The sequence below is a fragment of the Hyperoodon ampullatus genome (assembly GCF_949752795.1).
Source record: "Hyperoodon ampullatus genome assembly, chromosome: 4".
NCBI classification, from domain to species: Eukaryota; Metazoa; Chordata; class Mammalia; order Artiodactyla; family Ziphiidae; genus Hyperoodon; species Hyperoodon ampullatus.
In genome coordinates, this window is record NC_136917.1 from 43,947,193 (window position 1) to 43,974,176 (window position 26,984).

Below are 26,984 nucleotides of genomic sequence, written 5' to 3' on the forward strand. Positions count from 1 at the left end.
ATCTAACACCAGCCTGGCTCGGCTTATTCACCTTAAAGCCTAACCACACAAACATTCATTGTTCCCTGAACAAGCCACATTCTTTCATATCTTTACACTTTTGCTCGTGTTGTTTTCTCCTCCCTTATTATCTCCTAAATGAAATGCTTGTCCTGTTTTAAGTCCCAGCTCAAGTGTCACCTCAATGTGAACCTGATCCCTTCTCCAAGACAACCAATCCCCCATTGCCTTAGTGCTTTGTTCTTGCCAGCCGTAGAGCAATGAGCTGTACTACTCCTGAACTGTAAGGTGGCTGCAGAAGAATGAGTTCCTGTAGTAAGTGTATTGATTTGAGCATCTGGAGGGCAAGCATGACATCCTTTGTATTTTAGCACCAAAGACCATATCTGGCACATACATACTGAGTAAATATTTAACCCAGACTTAAATATTCAAAGTTGTTGTATATTGGCAGATTCTCACACAATATATGCAATTAGATTATATACTTGGCAGTCTTTTTTTTTTAGTCCTCAAACCATTCAGGCTAAAGAATTTTAAAAATCTATTCTTCTAGTGGCTCACTTCTCCTACTCTACCTCAAGTTCACTGATCAGTGCCATCAAAATACCTAACAGAATCTGTACTTTTGCCATCCACATTTAGCTTGCACTATTTTAACTGAAAAGCACAAAACCAGAACATATGATGTAAGAGGACAGAATTTTCTAATAAAACTATAAGCCAGGTGATGAGGGCAGAGACTACAGAGTCAACTGGACCTGGGTCTAAATCCTAACTCTAATACTAGATGAGTGGCCTTGGGAAAGTCACATAACTTTCTAGACCTCAGTTTTCTCATCAGTAAATGGAGTAATAATTGTAATTACCCCATAGGCTTCTTTTTTCTTTTTGGCCACACTGCGAGGTATGCGGTATCTTAGTTCCCCAACCAGGGATAGAACCCACGCCCCTGCAGTAGAAGCACAGTCTTAACCACTGGACTACCAGGGAAGCCCCCACATAGGCTTCTTAAGGAGCTCAAATGAGATACTTTAAGTAAAATACTTAACCTGACACATAATAGGGCTCAATAAGTTTGAGATTATTACTTTTAGAATGAGAAGAATACCTACTTCATTCTGTTGGTGGTATATAAATAATTAACATACAACACCCTACAAAGTCTAGCACAAGATAAACACTGGTAGCTAGTATTAACTTTAAATTAGGCCCTCTGAACAGTTCCTGTCTCCTGTTCTCAAAAAAAATAAACAGTTTGAACTGTTTGAGTTGTGTAAACTTCGTATTACACAATTTCAAACCTTCTTCTCATGTTTATAATCATGATCATTTGTTTCTATGAAGTTGTAATTCGTGGGTGCACTAAGTCTGTCAATTTCTTTATCTATGAGAAGAGGAATTGGCGTACTTCATCTCCAGGGTCTCTCCAAACCTTAATTCTTCTTTCATCTCATGGATGACAGCAGGATTACAGAAATATGAATGCCTTGGCTTCTCTTTAACTCTTCAGTGAAACCACTACTATACTAAACAGTCTGAAAGACTGCTTGAGGGTGAGGCCCATGCCTTCTATATCCCCCATATCTAGCATAGTGTTTGATACTCCTCAAATCCTCAATACACATTCAAGTGAATTAAATACAATGGCTAATAAATTAAACACATTATGAATTAATAATGACAAAGCCTTCTGAATGCCTACAATACTTTCAGGGCTCAAATGCTTCATAAAATGAATTATCAACCAAATACTAAACAACTGTAATCAAATCAAAGTAAAATATGATTACAAACGGGGTCTTTAATTCAGAAGTGCACTAAATCAAAAAGTTTTATGCGCCCTCTCCTGGCCAACTATGGGAATAACACTAAGTTAAAGCAGGAAACGAAGAGCTCATAAAGTACAATTGAAAATAAAATTAATTCAAAATTTAAGGCTTTTTTTTTTTTTTTGCCATGCCACTAGTCTTGCAGGATCTTAGCTCCCCGACCAGGGATTGAACCCAGGCCACGGCAGTGAAATCACTGAGTCCTAACCACTGGACCGCCCGGGAATTCCCAAAACTTAAGGCTTTTATGAGACCACTTTATGTAAGAAAGCCTGTGAAGAGTCACTAAAGAAAACAAATTCAAGAAAAGGAAGTTGGGGGACTTCCCTGGTGACACAGTGGTTAAGAATCCGCCTGCTCCATCATCAAAAAATCTACAAACAATAAATGCTGGAGAGAGTGTGGAGAAAAGGGAACCCTCTCACACTGTTGGTGGGAATGTAAATTGATACAGCCACTATGAAGAACAGTATGGAGGTTCCTTAAAAAACTAAAAATAGCACTACTATGTGACCCAGCAATACCACTACTGGGCATACACCCTGAGAAAACCATAATTCAAAAAGAGTCATGTGGGCTTCCCTGGTGGCGCAGTGGTTGAGAGTCCACCTGCCGATGCAGGGGACACGGGTTCGTGCCCTGGTCCGGGAGGATCCCACATGCCGCAGAGCAGCTGGGCCCGTGAGCCATGGCTGCTGAGCCTGCGTGTCCGGAGCCTGTGCTCCGCAACGGGACAGGCCGCAACAGTGAGAGGCCCACGTACCGCAAAAAAGAAAAAAAAAAGGTTCTGAAGAACCTAGGGTCAGGACAGGAATAAAGACGCAGACATAGAGAATGGACATGAGGACATGACGATGGGGAAGGGTAAGCTGGGACGAAGTGAGAGAGTGGCATGGACATATATACACTACCAAATGTAAAACAGATAGCTAGTGGGAAGCAGCCACATAGCACAGGGAGATCATCAGCTCGGTGCTTTGTGATCACCTAGAGGGGTGGGATAGGGAGGGTGGGAGGGAGACGCAAGAGGGAGGAGAAATGGGGATATATGTATATGTATAGCTGATTCACTTTGTTATAAAGCAGAAACTAACATACCACTGTAAAGCAATTATACTCCAATAAAGATGTTAAAATAATTAATTAATTATTTTTTTAAAAAAAAAAAGAATCCTCCTGCCAATGCAGGGGACACGAGTTCGAGCTCTGGTCCAGGAAGATCCCACATGCCATGGAGCTCGTGCACCACAACTACTAGAGAATGCGCTCTAGAGCCTGCGAGCCACAACTACTCAGCCCATGTGCCACAGCTACTGAAGCCCACACACCTAGAGCCCATGCTCCACAAGAGAAGCCACCGCAATGAGAAGCCTGCGCACCACAACGAAGAGTAGCCCCTGCTCACCACAACTAGAGAAAGCTGTGGGCAGCAATGAAGACCCAATGCGGCCATAAATAAATAAATAAATTTATAAAGAAAAGGAAGTTGGAATTAACAAATGATAGCATGGGTTACTGCTAGAATCCATTTCCTTCTATAAAATTTCTTCCAACAAATATTAGATTTTAACTCTGCCTAGAGCTCTAGCTAGCTTACTGTTAGCATTCTAAAGAATGAAAATAAATTAAAATCTTAAAAAAACAAAAACAAAAACAAAAAAAACCCCAAAAGTCAACCAGGATCAACTTTTATCATTTTGAAACTCAAATATCACTACTGGTATTTACTATACCCTTTCATTTACTAGGAAACCCAAATCCCTTTAGCTTCACTGTATCTCCGTAAACTGGGTGAAGGAAGGTAGGCATGAACCACCACTCCAGAGCGCTTGTACACAAAACACACACAGGTTCCCACAGTACGGTGAGATTGCCTGAGCTCAAGCAGAAAGTGAATGGTATGCTGGAACTAGCGTATGAATTTCCCTTCTCTCATGATTCTGGTGTTTTCTATCTACCAATACTTGAGGATTAAGTTTAAGTACCACGTTTCAAATCCTGCCCATAGTCATTAGGCATTGAAGAGTAGCAGATACAAGCCAAATTTTAGGATTAAGAGTTAACTCGGATAAGACAGAGTATCTGAAACTTTCTCAAGTCACAATTTGACAGAATACTTCCTCTTTGTTACTCAAAGTTTACTTTGAAATTTAGTACAAGGTATACTCAAGTCCCAAGTGAAGATAATACTGGCCTCTGGCTCAATCTTAAGAAACTCATGTTATTAGATGCATCAAGGAAGAAGTTCTTTGTTCCAAATTTACTTCAGATAACATTAATCCCACACTTGAGGCTGAATAAAAGAACATCCTCCCTCTTGCCTCCATTAAAATCTAAAATAAAAAGCTAAAGTGATATGTATATTCTCATAACTCAGTATAATTTTAGTACTTTGTGAAAGTCAAGGACAATCAAACAAGGAAACAAGAATTTAGCAAACAAAAAAAGTGAAATCCCAGCAACTATGGACCATGGTAAGTTCAGAGTTTTTCGATCTCGGCATTACTGACATTTTAAGCAGGTCACTCTTTGTTGTGAGGGCTCTCCTGTGCCTTTGTCATAAGGATGCTTAGTGGCATCCCTCACCTCTACCTACTAGATGCCAGCAGCACCCCCTGCCTTGTGACAATCTTGCAGCGCCTCCAAATATTGCCAAATGTCTCCTGGAGGGAGGTGAGAGGCAAAACTGCTCCCAATTGGAAGCCACTATTAGCTAAAGCAGTATTAAAACAAACAAACAAACAAAAACAAAACGACAGTGCTAGTTTTTGCAGACTAGGGAGCATGACCTCTCTGTTCCAAAAGGTTCCAGTTATCATGCCATACACATGTGGATGGTTAGTAAGTCAGATTTTCTCACTCTGTAAAGCAATAATGACTGAATGCCTAAAGTTTACATTCTTATTCATAAGAATAAGTGGGCCCTTAAGGCTGCCTGGCATTCCTACTGTATTTCTCTAGTCCATTTACTCTCCTAGCCCCTGTAGACAAACTTCATACCTCTTCCTTGCTAGTTAAACCTCCCATATCTCCTCCCTCATCCTCAGTCTCAGCTGAAAATTGTGCTTATTCGCTGAGAAAATTGAACAATCAAAAGAGAACTTCTAGGGAACTTCCCTCAGTTAAGACTCTGAGCTCCCAGTGCAGGGGGCCGGGGTTCAATTCCTGGTCAGGGAACTAGATCCCACATGCATGCCACAACTAAGGAGCTGGCAAGCTGCTACTAAGGAGCCCACGAGCTGCAACTAAGGAGCCTGCCGGCCACAACTAAGAAGCAGGTGAGCCACAACTAAGAAGCCTGCCTGCCGCAACTAAGACCCAGAGCAACTAAATAAATTTAATTAATTAATTAATTAATTGTTGCTTTAAAAAAAAGAAGAAGAGAACTTCCACAAGCTCCCACCACCTAACCTATATACCCACCGGCATCCATAGCCATACATACTTACTATCTTCACTTGTTACTATGAATGCAAGTCTATGCCCTAATCAGGACCAATCTCATCCCTTGCTCCCTAGATCCCATTTCTTCCCATCTACTCAAGGGTACTGCTTCAGCAATTCTTTCTTCCCCCTTTAAATCATCAATTTTTCTTCTCTATTGGAACACTACCATCAGCAAACAAATATACTCTAATATCTCCCAACTTAACTGTTCCCTGACCAACTCCCTCTAGCTACTGCTGCAAAATTCCTTGATTGAGTTACCTAAACTCCCTGTCTCTAATTCCAGCCCTCCCGTTCATCCTTAACCCTCTCCCATCATTCCATCAAAACTGCTTTATCAAGGTCATCGAAGATATCTGTGTTGTAAAATCCAGTGGACAATTCTCAGTCCTCATCTGAGAATGATCTAAGTATCCCTGGTAAAAGGGCTCTCTGACTACCCAACAATTCCAGTGTTGGAGGGTGGTTCCTCACACCACCACTAAGCAACGCTCTGACACCAGCTGGGTGTCCTACAATTAAATTCAATTCTGACACTCTCTACCTAGGGACAGCATCACATTAAGGGCTCTGTCCCACAAGACCACCCTCCACTTCAGATGCCAATTACAAGCTCAGGTTGTTACCTGTGCTTCTGACCAACTGGCTATAAATCAAGAGGTTCTCATGATGCCCTTCTTGGGTTTGATTAATTTGCTTCACCAGCTCACAAAATTCAGGAAACCCATTTACTCACTAGATTACTTTTATGAAAAACAGTAAAAGATATGAATCAAAAGCCAAATGAGGAGATACATAGGGCAAAGTCCCAAACAAAGGAGCTTCTGTCTTCGTGAAACTTGGGGCCCAGCACAGTGACATAGAAACATTCTGGTTCCCCACTCAGAAGCTCTCTGAACCCCCTCCTTTTGGCTTTTTATGGAGGCTGCATTACATAGGCAGGATTAACTAACCCATTGGCCTTTGGTAACTGATTCATCCTCCAGTCCTTCTCCCCTCCCTGGAAACCAGGAGGTGGTGGGACTAAAAGTTCCACCCCTCTGTTCATGGTTGGTTCCCCTAGGAACCAACCCCCATCCTTAGGTGCTTCCCCAAATTCACCTCATTAGCATAAACCCAGTTGTGGTGGAAAGGGGCCATGTCAGGAATAACAAGACACCCATTTCACTTTATGGCTCTGAAGCCATAAACTGAGGACAAGAGAACAAATATGATGACAAAAGAAGCTCCCATAACCCTATGGCTCAGGAAGTTCCAAGGGTTTTGGGAGCTGTGAGCCAGAACCATGGACAAAGACAAAATATACATGAGAAATATATTTTGGCCTATTTGTCATAAATCATAATATCACATCTCTCTTTTTTTTTTTTTTTTTTTTTTTTGCGGTACGGGGGCCTCTCACCGTTGCGGCCCCTCCCGTTGCGGAGCACAGGCTCCGGACGCGCAGGCCCAGCAGCCATGGCTCACGGGCCCAGCCGCTCCGCGGCATGTGGGATCCTCCCGGACCGGGGCACAAACCCGCGTCCCCTGCATCGGCAGGCGGACTCTCAACCACTGCGCCACCAGGGAAGCCCCCAATATCACATCTCTTAATATCACCTGCTCTTCCTTGAGGCACTTTCTTTACCTGAGTTCCAGGACACTACACACTCTGTGTTTTCCTCTCACCTCTCTAGACACTTCTCTAGTCTCCTTTGTTTTGTGCTCCTCAACCTGATCTGTAAATGTTGCCTGCCTCAGGTAGGAATCAATCCTTGGACTCTTGTGCTTTCTATCTACTCTCATAGTGAAGTCAACCAGACTCATGGCTTTAAATACTGTTCATACACCGATGGCTCCCAAACCCACAGGCCTTCTATGAACTCCAAACTCATATATCCAATTGCGTCCTCACATCTCTACCTGTATGCTTACCGGCTACCTCACACTTCACAAGCCCCAAATCGAGCTCTTGATGGTCTCCCCAACTTGCTCCTCTGGAAGTCTTCCTATCTCAGCAAATGGTGACTCCACGCTTCCATCTGCTCAGGTCATAAACCCTGGTGTCACCCTTCTTTCTCACACCCCACATCCAATTCAACAGGTCCTGTCAGCTGCTGTTAATGCACTGCCAGAATCCAACAATTCACCCACCTTCACAGCCACCCTAATCCAAGCCACCATAATCTCAAACTTGAAATATCCAATGGTCTCTACTTCTATCCTTGCTCCTCATTCCCACTCTGGTCTGTTCTGAACACACAAAGAGCCACCACCCATAAACATAAGTCCGATCATATCACTCTTATACTGAAAACCCACCAATGGTTTCCCATCTCACTAAGAATAAAAACCAAAGTACTTACAATGATCCATAAGGCTCTACATGATCTCCTATTCCTTCTTCTGACCTCATCTCCTACTATGATCTTCCCTCCTCACTCACTGCTTTTGACCATACTAGGTATGTTCCCTCCTCAGGGCCTTTGCACTTATGTTCCCTCTCTCTAGAATGGTGTTCACCCAGATGCTGGCATGCCTTGACAGCCTGCTCCCTGGTTTCTTTCAGATCTTTACGCAAATGCTATCTTTTTTTTTTTTTGCGGTACGCGGGCCTCTCACTGCTGTGGCCTCCCCGTTGCGGAGCACAGGCTCCAGACGCACAGGCTCAGCGGCCATGGCTCACGGGCCTAGCCACTCCCCGGCATGTGGGATCTTCCCGGACCGGGGCACAAACCCGTGTCCCCTGCATCGGCAGGCAGACTCTCAACCACTGCACCACCAGGGAAGCCCTACGCAAATGCTATCTTAATGAGGCCTTTCCTATTTAAACTGCAACCTCCCTCTTGTATATACACACTTCCTATTCCCATTCTCTGCTCTCATTTTCTCCTAAGCAGTTGTCACTATCTAATATACTCTGTATTTTACTTATTATTTGCCTCCCTCACTAGACTGTACACTCCATGAGAGCAATGATTATGTTCTTTGTTCACTACAAAATTCCTAGTGCTAGAATAGCCTGGCACACAGCAGGCACTACATACATATTTGTAGAATGAATTAGAGAATACAGGGGACAGCCAGGTAATATAAATAAGAGGGCTGGGTATAGGTACCTATGTAAAAATTTCACACCTGGTTGGAAAATGAGGAAAACTGAAGAATATACATCCCATCTAAAGAGTGGTACACTCTTCTGCTCTAGAAAATTGTTGCCATGCTTTGCAATGCAAAATAGAATCTAGAAACCTAGATTTTCATGAGCAAGCTACTACTTTTTAAACACTGATTGAAAAAGAAGGTTTTAAACACAATATAACATACAGACAAAACATATCTGTAGGCTTGACTCATCAGACAGATCTCCAATCTGTAACCTCTCTGGGTAAGCTAGCACAGCCCCAAAGCGGCTAGCCACATAGCACAGGGAGATCAGCTCGGTGCTTTGTGACCGCCTGGAGGGGTGGGATAGGGAGGGTGGGAGGGAGGGAGATCCAAGAGGGAAGAGGTATGGGAACATATGTATATGTATAACTGATTCACTTTGTTATAAAGCAGAAAGTAACACACCATTGTGGGGCAATTATACTCCAATAAATATGTAAAAAAGTAAAAAATAAAAAATAAAATAATGTCAAGAAAAAAAAAGTTTTATTCTTCCCTGCCCCCACGTTACTCTTCTTTTTCATGATATTGCACATATTTATTCATTTTTTTTTTTTTTTTTTTTTTTTTTTTTTTTTTTTTTTTTTTGCGGTATGTGGGCCTCTCACTGTTGTGGCCTCTCCCGTTGCGGAGCACAGGCTCCGGACACGCAGGCTCAATGGCCATGGCTCATGGGCCAAGCCGCTCCGCGGCATGTGGGATCCTCCCAGACCGGGGCACGAACCCGTGTCCCCTGCATCGGCAGGCGGACTCTCAACCACTGCGCCACCAGGGAAGCCCTATTCATTTGTTTTTATTTTTATTTATACTTATATACTTTGGGGAGTTTGGCCCACTATAGAGGGGATGAGAACAAATTTAAAAAGTCACAATTCTCAGTAGAACAATTTTTAAAAAGAATCTGAGAATAAATTAGAAAGTTTATAAATATATTCTTGTTCAACTTCCTAGTTCACAGATCTAACACCTTCCCTCAGAAAAGCTAGTGGAAGCCTCTGGTGTCAATAATCATGTGAAAATAAGGCATTAAATCTTTCAGATCACTACTGTATCATTCAGAGCAATAACAGTCATATTCTAGTGAGTAACTAACTGCATAGGTATATAGAGCTTCTAAAGCCCTCATTTTGTCCTAAGGAATACTTAAAAGAATTTGTATAATCAGCATATAAACTATTCTATTACATAAAGCTGGAAATCTGTACCTATACTTAATTTGCCATAAGGGTTCCTTCTTGGCACTGGAGTGGAAAAACCTGAATCTCATTTCTGGCAATCTCTCAGACTACAACTTGCATCTGTTCAGGCTGACTGATGGTTCAACTTACACTTACTGACCAAGTAATAAGGATAGGGTACTATTCTAGGTGATGGGAATGCAAAGAGACATAAAACCTATTTCCAGCCCTCAAGTGACTTAAAATTCAGTTAGAGAGATAAAGGATTAACCATAATGTGCAACAGGCTTAAAATGTCAGAAGAAGTCACAGGAGGGCTGGGGTAATCAGGATGGCTTTAAGGAGTTGGGACTTGAGCTGAGTGTTGAACAAAGTATGGACTTCCACATTCAGAAACCTGGTAAAAGAGCACTCCAGGTTAAAGGCATAGCAAAAGTAAAGGTGTGATTTACAGGGCATCTTTCTGAAAAAAAAGACCTGAAGATGATACAATAGACCTCTTTTGAAAGAGAATATAGTGGGCTGGATGGTGGCCCCAAAGATATGTGCACATCCTTACTCCCAGAATCTGTGAATACATTCTATAGAAAAGGAGGTAATTAAGTTAGGGATCTTGAGAGGAGGAGCTTATCCTGGATTATCTTGTTTGGCCCTAAATGTAATTTTGTTTTTCTTAATGAGAAAGATGCAGAAAAAGTTTTGAAGCAGAAAAAAGGAGGGAAAGGTGAGGTAAAGACAGAGAGAAGGGCTTCCCTGGTGGCGCAGTGGTTGAGAGTCCGTCTGCCGATGCAGGGGACACGAGTTCGTGCCCTGGTCCAGGAAGATCCCACATGCCGCGGAGCAGCTGGGCCCGTGAGCCATGGCTGCTGAGCCTGCGCGTCCGGAGCCTGTGCTCCGCAACGGGAGAGGCCACAACAGTGAGAGGCCCGCGTACAGCAAAAAAAAAAAAAAAAAAAAAAAAAAAAAAAAAGACAGAGAGAAGCCAGAAGAGGCAAGGAATGGATTCTCCCCTATAGCCTCCAGAGGGAGTACAGCCCTACTGACACCTTGATTTTGGATTTCTGGCCTCCAGAACTGTGGGAGAATAAATTTCATTTGTTTTAAGTCACCCAGTTTGGGGTGATTTCTTACAGCAGCCCTAAGAAACTAATACAGAAACCTTTCATATCCGTTAGACTTGAAGGAGATACAAACTCTAACTGAAAGAAGAGTCTTGAGAGTGCTTTCAAAGGAATAAAGTGTCACATAAACAAGAGACTCACTAAACAAACAAATATTATGGAATTGAAAATGTCCATCTATAAGGTCTCCTTGTTTTAGCGCATGGCCATTTTAGGGCTTATTGTCAAGCCTCAATAATGGTCAATTTTTCTTTTTTCAAAAGTAAATGTCAGGGAACTTGCCTGGTGGTGCAGTGGTTAAAAATCTGCCTGCCAATGCAGGGGACACAGGTTCGATCCCTGGTCCAGGAAGATCCCACAAGCCACAGAGCAACTAAGCCCATGTGCCACAACTACTGAGGCCGTGCTCTAGAGCCCACAAGCCACAACTACTGAGCCCACATGCCACAACTACTGAAGCCCGCGCGCCTAGAGCCTGTGCTCCACAACAAGAGAAGCCACCGCAATGAGAAGCCTGCGCATCGCAACAAAGAGTAGCCCCTGCTCGCCACAACTAGAGAAAGCCCGGGCACAGCAACGAAGACCCAGTGCAGCCAAAAATAAACTAAAAAAAAAAAAAGTAAATGTCAGGGAATTCCTTGGCGGTACAGTGCTTAGGACTCTATGCTTCCACTGCAGGGAGCACAGGTTCAGTTTCTGGTCGGGGATCTAAGATCCCGCAAGCCACACAGCACAGTCCACCCCCCTCAAAAAAAAAAAAAAAAAAAGTAAATGTCAGCATACACTTGATTTCTATTTGAATCCTTTTAACTAAAACATAAAAATAAAAGATCATTAAATCATACCATTTTGATCATGGTTTGTAGTTCTTGGGGACTGTTGTCACTTTTAGGAAATACAACCTGAAGTGATTAGGAGTAAAGTACCATAACGTGTACAATTCACTTTCAAATGATTCAGGGAAAAAAGCATGTATATTTATAGAGTTATGTTTACAACTGATGACATTGTAATCTTTCAACTTTCCTGCAGGACTGAAATTTTTCAAAATATATTGAGGAAAATATTTCACCCATTAACACAAGGGTCACTGCCTGACACATTTTCCAACATACTTTACACCACTAATCATTATTGTGTAGTTACGTTTATTATTGTGTATCATTATTGTCCTTTTGTTTAGTTATGATGTCCCAGTGCAAAGATTCCTATACTAAGGATTATGAAATTACAAGCCAAACTATGAATGCGATATGCATTTTTCTGGGAACATTTCTTGTGGCTTTCGTCATACTCTCAAAGAGGTCTGTGACTCAAATTTAAGAACCACTGTCCTAAAGGGCAAGGAATCACAAGCCCTCAGATCATAGGGTAAGATCTATTTAAGAGAGCACAAATCAGCGGGGCTGTCAAATCTGCTGGCCATAGCAATCAGAACACTGAAAGCATGGATGCATAAAAACAAGAGATAATTACTACCCCTTACACTGGAAAAGTCTCTTAAGAGTGACTCAACTGAATAGGCTAATGTATATTTCAGTTTCTTATCTTCCTGCCAATTGCTCTACAAAAGTAGGGCTGATAGATGAAATATGTAATTTCATCTAAGAGTGTTGAGTAACTACTGATTGGTTCCAGCATTAAATCTGATTCCTCTCAAACAACTTCACAGCAATATCATCCCCAGTCAAAACACCTCCACAGTGCCAGGCGCTAAAATAGACATTTTACGTATTAGTCTCTTAGTTCTCACAACCACCCTTGAAGTTAAATATTATCCTCATTTTTTGATATGAGGAAACTGAGCCTCACAGAAGTTAAACAAATGGCCCAAGACCACAATACTTGTCCCTGACAGAGACCTGAAATCCAGCTCTATCACCTGAAGCCCAGTATTTATTCAAATAGATCACACTGTTCTCATCATTTATCCACCAAACTGCTGATTCATGACATTTCCAACTTGGTTTTTCTTGTGGAGAATTTTAACCTATGTACAGCTTAGTAACCAGTGCCTTCAAACTTTTAAACCACCAAAATATACTCTTCACTCTTTAAACTCAAACTCACCTCTTCCAGAAAGACTCCTCCGACAAACCCCTTCAGGGCTCATGACTCAGTCTCTCCCAGGATCTGATACAGCACTATTTTAAGCCAGAGAATTTTTTGTTTAGATCCTAGGTTTGCCATGTAACCTTCAGCAAGTCACAAAAATTCCCAAATGCATGCATCAGTAAAATGGGAGACTTGAAATTCAAAGGTTGGAAATTGTCAGTCTGCTACCAAATATAGCCTGCAGAAAAGTTTTATTTGGTCAGCAGCATTTTTTAAATCTAATTCAATGCCTTTACAGGAGGAATGCACTCTATGGCTGCCACAGGCCCTACCATTCTCTTTTTACAAAGACCACTTCTGCTAGTTCATTCATTTCTATTACCTGTCTGGCAATTGGTATGTAATTAAGTTTCCAACCACTGACTTAGATATCTCTAAAATTTTACACGGTCATCATAAGCATTAGTTATGCCTTTTCTACTTAGTTTTCATGTGGTCATTTCCCCACTAGAAAGTTCAGAATGGGGACTTGTAAAATTATATAACTTCAAAACTAGAAAGAGCCTCCAAGACTACCTAGTAAAATCCAACCCTCTTGTATTACACAGATGACAAGACTTGAAGCCAAGGTGCTTTAGTTACTTGCTCAGAGCTTCCCAATATAAGTCAGTGTGGGACAATTTAAATCAACAAAAATCAACAAAATATTCACTTTGTGCAAGACCCTATACTGGAGCTACAAAAAGAAACAAGAAGTGTCCCTAACTGTCCAGGATACATAAGGTAGCAAAGGACACAGACACATATACATGAAGCCATTATTTAAGGAACACATACTAAAGGAAAGGAGAAATTGATTTCTTTCATTTTTAGTGAGATCATGAAGGGGAAACAGTTAAAGAGGGGTCTGAATAATGAGGACTGCTGTTACTGACAGAAAGTGAGAGAAAAGTATGAAAAACCAAGAAACAAGTAAAGGCACAGCATACTCAGAAAAAGTAAGTAAATCAGCATGGCTGGGGGTAGAGTGATAGAAGATAATCTACGAAAGCAGTGAAGACAAATCCTAAGTGCCAGTACTTCCTACTTTCTTCTTTAGCCCACCTCTTCCTCCCTCGAGCCGAGAATCTAGATATAATGGGAACTCAATAGTAGTTCATAATGATAAAAACACTAATGGCAGCTAAGATTTTGGGCGGGATTATTATACACCATGCACTGTACAAAACACTTCATAAGCATTATCTCATTTAATCCTGATTAAAAATCTATGAGGTAGTACTAATTTTCCTCTCATATCATAGAAGATAACTGAAACTTAGAAAGAATAAGTAACTTTTCCAAAATCGCAGTTAAAATGTGGACTCACACTCAACTTATCTGTCTCCAAAGTCTATGGACTAAACCAAAATTAATGTTAACAAATACATCGATCAGAAAATTTACAATCAGATTGTCAACCTCCAAAGAGCCACAGCTGTACTACAGAAGAGCAATGAGAAGGGAGCAGAGAAAGCCTTTTGCCAGTACTGACTTCAGCTGCATTCCCTAACCTTAAAGAACGCTTTGTCCTGAGGTCAAAGAATGCTCTAAAAATATAGTATATAGCTTCAAAATTCCTGTAACTGAGGGACCTTGGGCAACTTACTTTACTTTGAGGGCTTCAATTTCCTTGTCTGAAAAAATGGGTAGAGCAGTACCTACACTACGTAGGATGCTGTGAGAAAGAGATAAGGCGTACAAAGATTTTAACACAATGTCAGGCACGATGTAAACCGCACCTGGCTACAATACAGTCCTTGCCCACATAAGCAAATAATTACAGAGATAACTAGAAAAGTACGCTCCCAGTTTGGGTGGGAGAATCTAACCATATCCAAAAAGATTAGGAAAGAGTGTTCAAAAAAGACATTTACTACGTCCCTTCGGTCATAGATAATCCTGATACCCGCAGGGCTATGCAGTACGGCGGTGAAAACACAGGGTGGCAAAGCAGAGACTCTGGCTGTCTCGTTCGCTAGCCTCAGAGGCTAAAGCAGAGCCTGGCACGTAGGCTCTAAGTAACTGAGACTAGTAAGACTAAGGCTTGGACCCTTCCCCAACTCCGAGGCGAAAGACTTACCCCAAGGCCAGCTTCCCCCTCAGATTCTGCATCCATAACGCACCTGCAATATCAACACACGCCGTCAATTCAGACTCCCACCTCACTCCCTTCCTCCACCCACCAAGAAATCCTTACCCAAACGATCCAGTATTGCCGCCGCCATCTTTCTCCCGCCCTCTACGGAAGCCTCCGAGTTCAGAGGCCGTGTGGGCAAAACGCATGCGCAATTCTCCGGCTTTAACCCCCTCTTATCGCGAGACCGAGCCGCAACTGACACGCGAGGTGTTGTCATGGAGACCCGTGAACACGCGGCCGGCGCTTAAGGTGTGGTCAGATCAGCCTTGCTTGGGAATGAATTAATCAAAAAATCAAAGGCCAAAGACTAGAGAGTTTCCGAAAATTCGTCGGGATCCAGAAAAACTGCGAAGCCTCACCTCACAAATGGTCTGAAAGGATTAGGAAAACAGAGACCGTGAACCAAGCCAACTAACCTGGGAGGGCTTCAGTTTTCTCAAAAGAACTAAGTATCCCTACGGCACAGGCTTGTGAAGATCACTAGAGATTGTGTGAAAGCTCTTTTAAAGAACAAACATACAAACTACTATGTATAAAATGAATAAGCTACAAGGATATTTTGTACAACACAGGAAATATAGCCAATATTTTATAATAACTTTAAATGGAGTATAATCTTTAAATATTGTGAATCACTATGTTATACACCTGAAACTAATATTGCAAATCAACTATACTTCAATAAATAAAAATAAAGAACAAACAGTTCAAATACAAAGTATGATGCTAATCTCCAGGTTGACCTCCAAGAGATAAGAGTTAATAATCAGCAGGCACTTGCTACCATATATGGCCAGCAGGCATTTCACGAAATCTCATGTATTCCTCACAGCAATACAACTAGACCTGTATTATCAGGTCTTCAATTGAGAAAAAAGATTTAGGATAGGTTAACCTGGCAAATACAGTGGTCAATCTAGGGTTGGGTGCCTCCAAAGTTAGTGCTCCTACCCACATCCGAATAAGTAAATATATATATCTATATCTATATATCTATCTATATATATATCTTTTCATTAGCATAGATAGCTCAGGTTTCGTTTGCTACATATGCAAGAGTTCCTGGTATCCAATGCAAACAAGCAATACGGAGTAGAAGAGTGTAAGCGCAGAAACTGAGCATTTTAGGACGTTTGAGTTGGAAGGAAATTTTGGCTCTTTTTCCTCCACAGCACTTAACACATACAACCCCTTCATAGAGTTGGCACTTAATCAGATCAAAAGAGAGTCACTCTATTCTGCTGCTTCTTGGGTATCAAAAACCAGAGCCAGAATTTCCACCCAGTTGCAGAAATTTCTGATTCGAACTTTTATCTTTTTGTTAATTGGCTTCTTGTAGATACGTTTAAAGCATCTCCAGAGCTACCAAGGCGCCCCGGCACATAGCTTTTAAAATATATTTGATGGGATAGAGTTGAACAGGTCCAGAGAATAAACCAGCAGTGCCGGGAGGTGACTCCATCATTCTAACCTATTAATTAAACTTCCTTGCTGTAGCAAGTGAGAATACCTAACCAGCAGCACCAGACCCTCCCGCCGCAGGCGGCATTGGTGGGGCAAAGAGCCGCCCGCGGGGCCCAGCCTTTCCCAGCCCCGAGGCCGCAGGAGCGGCGCGCGCAGTGAGACCTGGACCTCCGCGCGCGCCGTAGCGGCGGGCCCAGGAGGCGGGGCTCTAAATTAACCCCGCCCCCTTCCCGTCTCCGGCGTAGGGCTACGAACTGTCTGCCTCAGAGCTTGCTTCCCTTATCCCCGGTTGCTCGTGATCATGGGACAGGAACCGCGCACGCTGCCGCCCTCCCCTAACTGGTACTGCTCCCGATGCAGCGATGCCGTGCCCGGGGGCCTCTTCGGCTTCGCGGCGCGGACCTCTGTCTTCCTTGTCCGCGTGGGCCCGGGAGCGGACGTGATCCCAGGGACGTCCCCATTTCGAGGTAATTCCCCACCTCTTGGCCCCAGCCTTCCTGCACTAATTGCGTTCCCCGGGGGCGCCGAGTGGGCGTGTCCAATCACCCCCCTCTCTATAGATGGGGAAACTGAGACTCGGGCAGGGAGGAGGGTCCGCTCACAGTCATCTAAACTGAGTCGTGTCCGGGTCTCCAAGGTTGGCTGTACACCACGCTGCGGCTGAGTGGTCCCGCCTCCTGGCGCTCTCACGTGGATCCGCTGGCTTACTGAAGAGTTATCCATGTGTCTCGCCAGGCATTTATAACACCTAGCCCTTCCTCCCCAACCCAGTGCGTGCGGGCCCCCTGAGAGCCTTCCTGGGGTTGGGGGCTGCCTACAGCTCCAGGTCCTAAGAGAGATCCTGCAAATATATGATACTCATTTCTGTAAGATGAATGACTTGAGCCGGATGCTTTCAGGCTCCAAACTAGGTTTTGATTATGCCTTGGGATATGGCATGCCAGATATTTATTCTTTTCCAAATGACTTCTGGCCAGATCTAAATAGGAATCCCTTTTACATTCTCCACTTGAGCTGCTCCTCAGCCTAAGAACTAGGCACATCAAGTGATATGAATGGTATTTTATAGTTGAGAAGACTGAGACCCAAGGAGATAAAAAGACTTGTCTGAAGTCAGGTGGCAGAGCCAATACCAGCACTTGGGGTTTCTGATTGTGAGTCCCTGGAAATTTTTGTTATTCCATGGGATAAGTGAGGCCCCAATCACCATCTAACAACAGAAGGATTCTGCCAGGAATCCTAGGTAGCATTTTAATCTGGAGTCTGGTTTTGCTTGAAGTCATAGGGGAGTTGGTGGGACACACCGAAAGGGTGTCTGGCTTCACGTTTTGTCATCACCCGGGTCAATACAACCTGTGCGCCACCAGCTCCGATGACGGGACTGTGAAAATCTGGGATGTAGAGACAAAAACAGTTGTGACGGAACATGCGCTCCATCAGGTACCATGACTTGCTGGTTTCTCAGACCATTATTATGTATCTGTACCAGAGTTCTCTTTCTTCAAGTATAGTTTTGCTAGCTCATCTGTGCAAGGTAACTTTTATAATTGTGTTTGTTCATTAGATTAGAAGCTCTATATTGTAAGGTACCTCAAAACTTTTTTGGAAGGAGATGCATATAAATCAGAGGTCAGCAAACTGCACTGCTGCCTGCTTTTGCGAATTCTTTCATTGGAATACAATCACAGTCATTCATTTAAGTACTGTCTACAATTTTAAGTATTGGCTGCTTGCACACTACCGTGGCAGAGTTGAGTAGTTACAACAGAGACAGTATGGCCCACACAATCTGAAATATTTACTCTCTGGCACTTTACCATGAAAAAGACTCCTGATATAAACTGTAAGTGAAAGAAACTTCTTTCCAAACTAGATGATTAATTGATATACCTGCCTAGAGAATGTAGGAAAGGACTCAGTTAATCTTAGTAAGAACTTTGCATTAATCTATCGAAGGAAGAAATTTTTTAAATGGCTCTTTGATCCCCAGTAGCCTAAATTCTCCTATCATTTGGTTATAATGTAGTCTTGCTCTACAAGTGGTCCTAACAGTATTTATTAAGTACCTATAATGTGCCTAGCATTATACAGGTTAAAAACTAAGTAAAAAAAGTTCAGCATTGACAAATGAAAAGCAAAGATATCTTTGTTTTGTTTTAAAGCATACAATATCAGCACTGCATTGGTCTCCTCTAGTAAAGGATTTACTAGTATCTGGAGATGAAAAAGGAGTAGTTTTCTGTTACTGGCTTAATAGAAATGACAGCCAGCACCTCTTTATAGAACCCAGGACAATTTTCTGTCTTACTTGCTCACCTCATCATGAAGATTTAGTAGCCATTGGGTAAGTACTGTGCCATCTGCATTGATGATCTATTTTTGTTTATGATCTTACTTTGCATTTTCTTTACCTTCTCCTGTCCCTTTATTCCTCAGAGGAAACCATTTACAGGTATTAACCACTCTCCCTTCACCCCTGGTATCATTTATTCTTGTGACCTCTGGATCCTCACTGTCTCTCCCATTCTATTTTTGTTTCCTTGGTTTCCATGATACTGTACTTTACTCATTCTTCATATCTTATTTCTTCAGTCAACCTCCAAATGTCAGAAATGTCCTCTTTCATCTTTTTTTCCTCCATACTTACCCTTGGTTATAACATATACTCCCAAAGTGTCAAATGACTCAGCTCTATCTCTGGTTCTTAGCTCTCCCACTCAACTGGGAAAGCAATCTGGCATTAGGATCTGTCTCCCCAGTGATCACCAAGGTTGTTTCACATGAGCTGCCTGAGAGCACAATCCCCTCTCCTTCACCACTCCATTTACTTCTCTCCCAAAGATGTTCATTCTCTCTAGTTTGAAGACTAGACATAAGCACAAGAATGTAGGAGGAGAAAGTTCAACTGGAGTGGATTCAAGAGACTGGGAGGTGAGGTAAATACATATGGAGACAACGTTTCCACAGTTGGTTGTGACAACGTGCATATAGACATGAAGCCAGAGGAGATGTATGGGGGTCAAGGGAGTATTAAATGGAAGATAACAAAGGCATGTTTTTTTGCTGATGCTGAGGCAGAAAAGGGGGAGCCTGTGGCAGGGGTGAACAGTGAAGAATACATGAGTGATAATGGGAGGTCAAGAGGAAACTGGATCCAGACCACAAGTAGAAAGAACAGCTGAGAATGTGGAAATAGGTGCAAGTAGGTTCACAGATCTTGTTGGAAGAGGAGGGTGTTTCATTCTGATGGCTGCTGATATTCTTAGTGAGGCAGAAAGAGGTGGAGAAGAAGTCAGAGAAGTGGAGTCAAGTTCAGGGTGGGGAAGGAGCTGGATGCAGGAAGAGGGTATGAAAACAGTCATCTCAGAGAAGAGGAAAATGAACTTACTGAGAGAAACTGCAGGTCCTGTGGTCCTGGTTGAGTGCCAAGCCAAGGATCGTGGTCATGAATTTTAAGTAAACTACTCAAACTGGTTGAGAAAGGAAATGGTTGGATTCAACCAGGTTTGGAGTTTTGTGGAGTAAATACCCCTGAGAGAAAGGAGATAAGGGTGTTTTTTAAGGAGTGAATATAATGATGGATCATGAAATCTGCACTGCATGGGGAGAAGGACAGGAAGACAGGTGTGGGTGAGTTAACAGTGAAAATGGAAAGGGTCTGTGATCGGAGGTCTCCATGAAATGGGAGCATTGTCTTGGTAGGAGTATAAGAGAGGGAGCAGAAAGGGTGGTAGGCAGGGGTCAGAGAAGCGTGAATCAAACTGACCTTGAAAGATAAGCAGGAATTCACAAGAAGAGTCTTTCAGGTGGAAGACAATCAAACAGGATTGAATCAGAATTTGTTTTTAGAGGTTCTTCAAAACAGTCCCTGAAGTCTTGACTGAAATTGCAAAACAGGTTGATCACATGACTATTAGGTTATATATCTTGATGGTTTTCAAAGTCTGTGTCTTCAAAGATTTGATATATTCTATGATTTCATGTTTTTTAAATAAAGCTGTAATGGGGAAAATTTTTTTTAATAAAAGGAGAAAAATAAATAAAGCTGTAATGGTATTTTTCCCTGTAGGACTGTCTAGTGTATAGGAAATGTAAACAGGTATGTCCACTTTGGAGAGCAATTTTGCACTTTCTAGTAAAGCAAAAATGTGTATATCTTAACATCCTATTACTAGGCATCAAACCTGAAACTTGCTTAAGTGTGTATAAAATTATTAATAGCATTTTTTGTTTGTAATAGTAGAAAAAAATGGAAGCCCTTCAAAAGGAAAATGAGTAACTAAACTTGTGGTATATTCACACGGTGGAGAACTATGCAATAGTATAAACGACTGACCAGGAACTAGAGTTAACACGTGTCAACATGAATGACTCACAAAAAGAATGAGTGAAAAAAGCAAGCTACAGAAAAACAGACAACATGATACCATTTATATGAGTTTCTAAATGTACAAAGTAATTCCGTATCTTATTTAGGAATATATACAAAGAAAGGCTAGGACTAATGTAACACAAAATTTAGGAATAGCAGTTTACCTCTGGGAAAGAAAGGGAGAGAGGTTTGATTGGGGTGGGATGTACAGAGGACTTCAACTGTATAGGTAATATTTTTTTTCTTAAGCTAGAGAGTAGATATTTCTTGTGTCTGAAATACTTCATCATTAAAAAAAAAAAACTATTACAATTTCTAAGTTTCTTCTGAATTCAAAAACTGACAGCCTTGGAATATCCAGATCTATAAGTTAGAATTCTGCAGCTTTTGTTAGAAAAGTAAGATCATTTGTAAAAGGAAGGAGATATTTTTAGTTTATTAGGACAAATTCATTTCCAATTAGGGAAATTGCTGGACCCCTGTCAGAGCTATTCTTCTGTAAGTTCCCCTTGAGCACAGGCATGGTCCACTGTTTGAGCTTCGTGCCAGGCAATGTATATAGTATAACTTAATGCCAGCAGTTTGGCATGGGGGAGGGTTTTTTTAAAAACTGGAAAACATGAAATAAGTACTTTGGAATAAGGACAGAACATGATTATTTCTTGCTCTTTTTCCTTCCCCCTACCCCAAATGCACTTAACTTTTAGAAATGCACAATAACTCCTAAGCCTAAATGTTTCCTAGAAAGACAGTCTGTCTTCATTTTTCAGTAATATTTCTAACTCTTGTTTTTTAGCTACAAGGATGGCATAGTGGTTATAATTGACATCAGCAAGAAAGGAGAAGTTATACACAGGCTTCGAGGCCACGATGATGAGATCCACTCCATAGCCTGGTGCCCCCTGCCTGGTGAAGATTGTTTATTCATAAATCAAGAGGAAAATTCAGGTAGAGATGATTTAAGAGGGTTCAGTACTCTTTAGACCTAAAGAACAAAGTGGGTAGAATAGTATAATTTGAATTATGTTTAAAACTAGATTTTACAGATCAAATCTATGAAAACAGTAACTAAGTTTCAGGACCCCTTGCAAACTAATTTTTCTTTGATAAGTGCATGTTTAATGCAAATTAAAAACAAAATTACCATCTCTACCCTAGAAGAACTTGAAATCCCCAATGGGAAAGTTATAGCACAAACTCCAGTAAAAAAAGGCTGCTACTTAGCCACTGGAAGCAAAGATCAGACCATTCGTATCTGGAGCTGCTCTAGAGGCCGAGGTAAGACTGACATTTAACATTTCCGTTGTGGTATAACCTATTATAAATCCAGTAGAAGTAGAAGCTTATTATTTCTTGTTATCCTCAGTGTGTGTCATCTGTCAGAAAGCAGTTCTTTACTTTTTTATCCAGAAAGTTTTAGCCTGGGCTAGAGCTCTCTGCACTCTGAACATCTGGCTTTGGTGTTGACAATGAGGTTTTCTACTGCATTCACAGAAAGATCACTGTTTGGCCTGGAGGGCAAGATGTTTGTTATGAGAATGGGAATATCTGAACTTGGCAAGGCCTGGATCAAAGGAATGGAAAAGATCTCTAGAGCTAGAGCTTTTAATGCACAAATGCAGAATTAATAATATATACCTAATATAGAAGTACCTGTTTAAATGTAAAAGCTCACTTTACCCAAATTACAGAGACCCTCAGTCATATAGCTTTCCCAAGCTTCTCTTCGAACAGAACTTTTACCTTAAGTTTATATTGAACAGATTGAGAGGAACTCCAGGCAGAATGAATTCTACCTTTACAGTAAAAATCTAGCTTTTCTCTTTACAGCAGTCTTCTTTCTCCAATTTATGTAAAACCATGGAAGTTTTTTCATCTTTGTCCAAATGCTTTAGTACACGTAAAGCAAGTAGCACAGTGCTTGGCACATAGTTAGGGTTCAGTCAGTGGTAACTAGTCGTATAATTTTGGAAAGCAGAATTTTTTAAGGTTTGTGGACTGCTTTTGGACACACTTTGGCTGATACTCCCTAGTGGGGACAACATCGGGCTAGGAATCCCTCCAAAAGGGTAATCTCTGAACTTACAGAAGTCTAATACAATGGTATTCAATTCTGGGCATGCAGCAGAATCAGCTGGAGGTGCCTAGACCCCACCTCGAATCTGCTGAATCAGAATCTCTAGGGGTAGAGCCCTGGCATATGTATTTTTAGAAGCGCCAGTGGTACTTCTCATACACAGTAGGGACTAAGAACATCTGGTCAGTAGCATGTCAGGAGTGGAGAACTTACCACCACAGCTGTCAAATTTGTCCCCTTTGTTGGATTTCTTGCCAACTAGAAGATGGAGTCCTACTCTCTGTGCTTCCTACTCTCTGTCCTTCCAACTTTGAAGAATCTTGGGTTGTGTTACCACCTGGGTTCTCCATCCCAGTTGGAACCTCATTTTCCCAGACACACCATATTCTTAATGTTTAAGTTGCCAAGACAGCCTGTAAGAGCTTGTTTGACCAAAATTTGCTAGACTAGTATTAACCACTATATGCGTAAATTTCCATGAGAAAATGAGGTCTGAATTCTAAGCAACCAAACTAACAAACTTTGAAACATGAACTGTATTGTGAACTGCTGGTGGCTTCATGCATGTATTTTCATTGTCTTGACTGTCCATGGACCTTCTTTTAATCTGCAGTGGTGATGACTTTGAAATTGCCCTTTCTGAAGAGAAGAGGAGGGGGTATAGACCCAACTGTTAAAGAGCGCCTTTGGTTGACACTCCATTGGCCCAAGGGTCAGCCAACACAGCTGGTATCCAGCTGTTTTGGGTAAGTCTTTTTGGTCATGCTCTCTGACATATTTTGTTCTCTCTAGCCTCAGGAATTCCTAGGCCTTTCTTTCTAGACACAGAAGATGGAGAAAGCAGTGACTAAGGTTTATATTATAATGGGCCATTTGTAATGGAAAAATCATGGAACTAATACCTGTGCTGTCTAATAAGAGTTGTGGTGGTTAAGTGTGGACTCTGAAGTCAGGCGGAACTGAATTTCAGAATCAGTCTGTTACTTACTGGCTGTTCATAAGCAAGACCCTTCACTTTTCTGAGCTTCAGTGACTTCACAGGAAAAAAGGGGAGGATATAAGTGTTTCCTCTCTCTTAGGATGAATATGGCCATTCACTAAGCAAAATTTATTGAGCACCAGATTCTAGTTGCTTGAGATGATAAGTGAATTTAACAGACAAGTTCCCTGCTTTTAAATGAGGTAATACAGGCAAAGCATATAGAAATACCCCAAAGTGTTAGTCACAACCCAACTACCGCCACTGCTCCAAAAGAGACATACTATGTCTTAAAGCCTTTGTGGCTCTGCAAATTATGGTGGCATTTTATAATTAAAGCTTTTAGGAAAAATCTGTTCAAAAGGTAGTCCAGTACAATTGTATGATTCAAAAAGAATTAAAGGATACAGTAAAGCTCCCTTTTTTTTTTTTTTAATATTTCGGCCACACCACACAGCTTGCGGGATCTCAGTTTCCCAACCAGGGACTGAACCTGGACCGCTGCAGTGAAAGCACCAAGTCCTAACGACTAGACCACCAGGGAACTCCAAAGCTCCCTCTCCACCTCTGTCTTCGCTACTTGGTTCCCCTCCCCATAGGCAGTGACTTTTTTTGTTTTTGTGTGTGTTTTTCCAGAGGTATTTTGTGCCTATTTCAGAATATGTAATTTTTATCTCCTTTAAGGAACAATGAACAGAAATTATTTTGCAGCTGAGGGCCCACACTCTCTGGCCCAAAATCACTTGTTTTCAGATTGCTCATGAAAGAGAATACTTGTTTTTCCTTCACAGAGGCGAACTGCTACTATGGGATCTCACTCAGTCTTGGAGACGGAAATATACCCTCTTTAGTGCTTCATCAGAAGGGCAGAATCATTCAAGGATTGTGTTTAATTTATGTCCTCTACAAACTGAAGATGACAAACAGCTGCTGCTTTCCACATCAATGGACAGAGATGTAAGAACAGCTTATTTTGCATTCAGCACTGTACAGCAGTGATTGAGGACTTGCATGGGATTAGAGGGCTTTTTCAAACCATACATCATTTCTCACACCTCACCTTGCCCCCGCGTTCCAATTTCAGAGTTACTGTTACTGATTGGCATTAAATACATTAGCAGCAGAAAAGTAGGGGAAAGCTGAGAAACCACCAAATGCCTTTTTGTTAAAGCAGGTACAACAAGGAAGAGTAGATGTGTCCATGGAAGGCTGTGCGAGATCATCAAGCCTTAGCTTTCAAATACCCTCGTCTATAGTTTAGGTAGCAGAGCCATCTCCTCTTGGCACAGTCTCTGTAAGAGACAATTGGCTTTACTTGAGACACCTTTCTGTTTTACAATAAGCTAGGCTTGTTTGACCATTCTCTTCCAAGTCACTGTTAAACAAGTGACGATTAAGAACTCAGCACTCCTCTTCCACTGGCTATGATAAAATATTTTGCTTTTGAAGATAATGATTCTGATTCTTCCACTGTCCTGAGGCCACCTGTATCTTTTTTTTTTTTGAGTTTGACAAATGAGAAAATTACCAATGCTGTAATACAGTGATACAGTAGAGTGGAAAAGCTGCTGAACTCTGGGAAATAGGAAGCCTGGGTTCTAGTTTATTGTGCTTTCGATTCACTTGGCATCTTAGGGAATAAATGTATTCTAAGATCCCTCTGAGCTCTACAATTTATAACTGATTTATTTTTCTCATTCCTACTGGAATAGTTAAGTTACATTATCCTGATGTACTCTGAGCCCATCCTATTTGAAGTGTTGATTCTTTTTCCTGTTTCTCTGACCTTCTTTATAAAGACCCTAACCCTTAATCTTTTCAGGTAAAATGTTGGGACATGGCCACCCTGGAGTGCTGCTGGACCCTGCCTTCCCTTGGTGGGTTTGCCTACAGTCTGGCTTTCTCTCCTGTAGACACAGGCTGTTTGGCGATAGGCGCTGGTGATGGCATGATCCGTATATGGAATACATTCTCCATAAAGAACAACTATGATGTGAAAATTTTTTGGCAGGGTGTCAAGTCCAAGGTTACAGCGGTAAGGAAGCTTTCTTTGAGCTTGCCACGAACTTTTTTCAAATAACTAATTCTCTTTTAGAGAGTACCTATTCATAAAAATGAACTCTATTGGGAATTCAGACTTCTTCAAGGGTATTTTCGATGCAATTTGAAAGTGGAACAGCAGAAGGACTCTCTCTGACCAAACCCATTACATACCTCCTAATTCCGAAATTTGGCTTTGTTTGTAAAATTAAGGTTTTGTTCAAGTCACACTATTTTCTAATAGTAAGAAATTAGAAATAACCTGGATGTACATTCATAGGAGATACATTAAATTATAACCACATGGGGAATAGTATTAAACTATTAAAAGTGATAATGTAGATGTTTCTTTGATATGGGAAAATGTTAATGATTCATGAAAAATGCAAATTACAAAACATGGAATGCAGATTACAAAACAGTATGTATAATTTTTTTGTTTTTCTTCAAAGTGATATCTTTGTTGTGGCTATTTAGTCTAAAAGCAATAAAGGTTTGTGGTTCAAAACGAAAACCACAGTACAGAAGTGTAGGAAGCAAAAAATGTTTCCTACCCACCCTTGACTCCATTCTCCCACTTCCATCATCCAGAGAACCACTGTTGACAGTTTGTGACGTATCTTTCCAAGCTTTGTTAATGATGAATAGAATCATATTTTCTAAATTGTTCTGGAATCTTTTATTCCCCACTCAACAATGTATCACGCATATCATTTAAATGTTTGAACCTATTTTTGTTTTTTCAAGTATATATAAAGTTCATCCACAAAAAATGTCTAGAAAGATACAGAATTGGCAATGGGGTGTTTTGGATGGTGAGATTACAGGTGACTTTTACTTTGTTTTTAATACTTCTTTGTTTCTCTCTTTTAAATAATGAGAATTTGTTACTTTTAAAATTAGAAGACAGAAAGAACAAGAAAGTTTTCCAACTGAACACTTGAAGTATAACCTAAGGATTCCCTTAACACTGCCCCTTTCCTCATTTTTTTGTAGCTGTGCTGGCACCCAACCAAGGAAGGCTGCTTAGCTTTTGGAACTGATGATGGAAAAGTGGGATTGTATGACACCTACTCCAACAAGTAAGAAATAG

At 41.4% G+C, this 26,984-nt stretch overlaps 2 protein-coding genes across 5 annotated transcripts in view; one reads left to right on the plus strand and one right to left on the minus strand.

Annotated features, from left to right (window-relative positions):
- The window catches only part of MRPL22 (mitochondrial ribosomal protein L22), a gene marked incomplete at its 5' end in the record, with an annotated part of 37,660 nt that extends 22,613 nt beyond the window's left edge, over positions 1 to 15,047 (minus strand). For 3 of the 4 annotated variants that reach the window (XM_079703614.1, XM_079703615.1, XM_079703613.1), the window contains 2 exons: positions 14,903 to 14,945; positions 15,020 to 15,047. In XM_079703614.1, coding sequence (XP_079559740.1) covers positions 14,903 to 14,945; positions 15,020 to 15,047 — 71 coding nt within the window. The remainder of the gene's footprint in view (positions 1 to 14,902; positions 14,946 to 15,019) is intronic. The other variant, XM_079703616.1, reaches the window with a different exon arrangement.
- Positions 15,048 to 16,724: 1,677 nt separating this feature from the next.
- GEMIN5 (gem nuclear organelle associated protein 5) overlaps positions 16,725 to 26,984 on the plus strand; it is a gene marked incomplete at both ends in the record, with an annotated part of 40,352 nt that continues 30,092 nt past the window's right edge. Inside the window, 9 exons of the mRNA XM_079703758.1 lie at positions 16,725 to 16,890; positions 17,703 to 17,863; positions 18,586 to 18,767; positions 21,592 to 21,743; positions 21,954 to 22,073; positions 23,486 to 23,618; positions 24,643 to 24,808; positions 25,674 to 25,886; positions 26,888 to 26,973. Of these exons, the coding sequence (XP_079559884.1) occupies positions 16,725 to 16,890; positions 17,703 to 17,863; positions 18,586 to 18,767; positions 21,592 to 21,743; positions 21,954 to 22,073; positions 23,486 to 23,618; positions 24,643 to 24,808; positions 25,674 to 25,886; positions 26,888 to 26,973 (1,379 nt within the window). The remainder of the gene's footprint in view (positions 16,891 to 17,702; positions 17,864 to 18,585; positions 18,768 to 21,591; positions 21,744 to 21,953; positions 22,074 to 23,485; positions 23,619 to 24,642; positions 24,809 to 25,673; positions 25,887 to 26,887; positions 26,974 to 26,984) is intronic.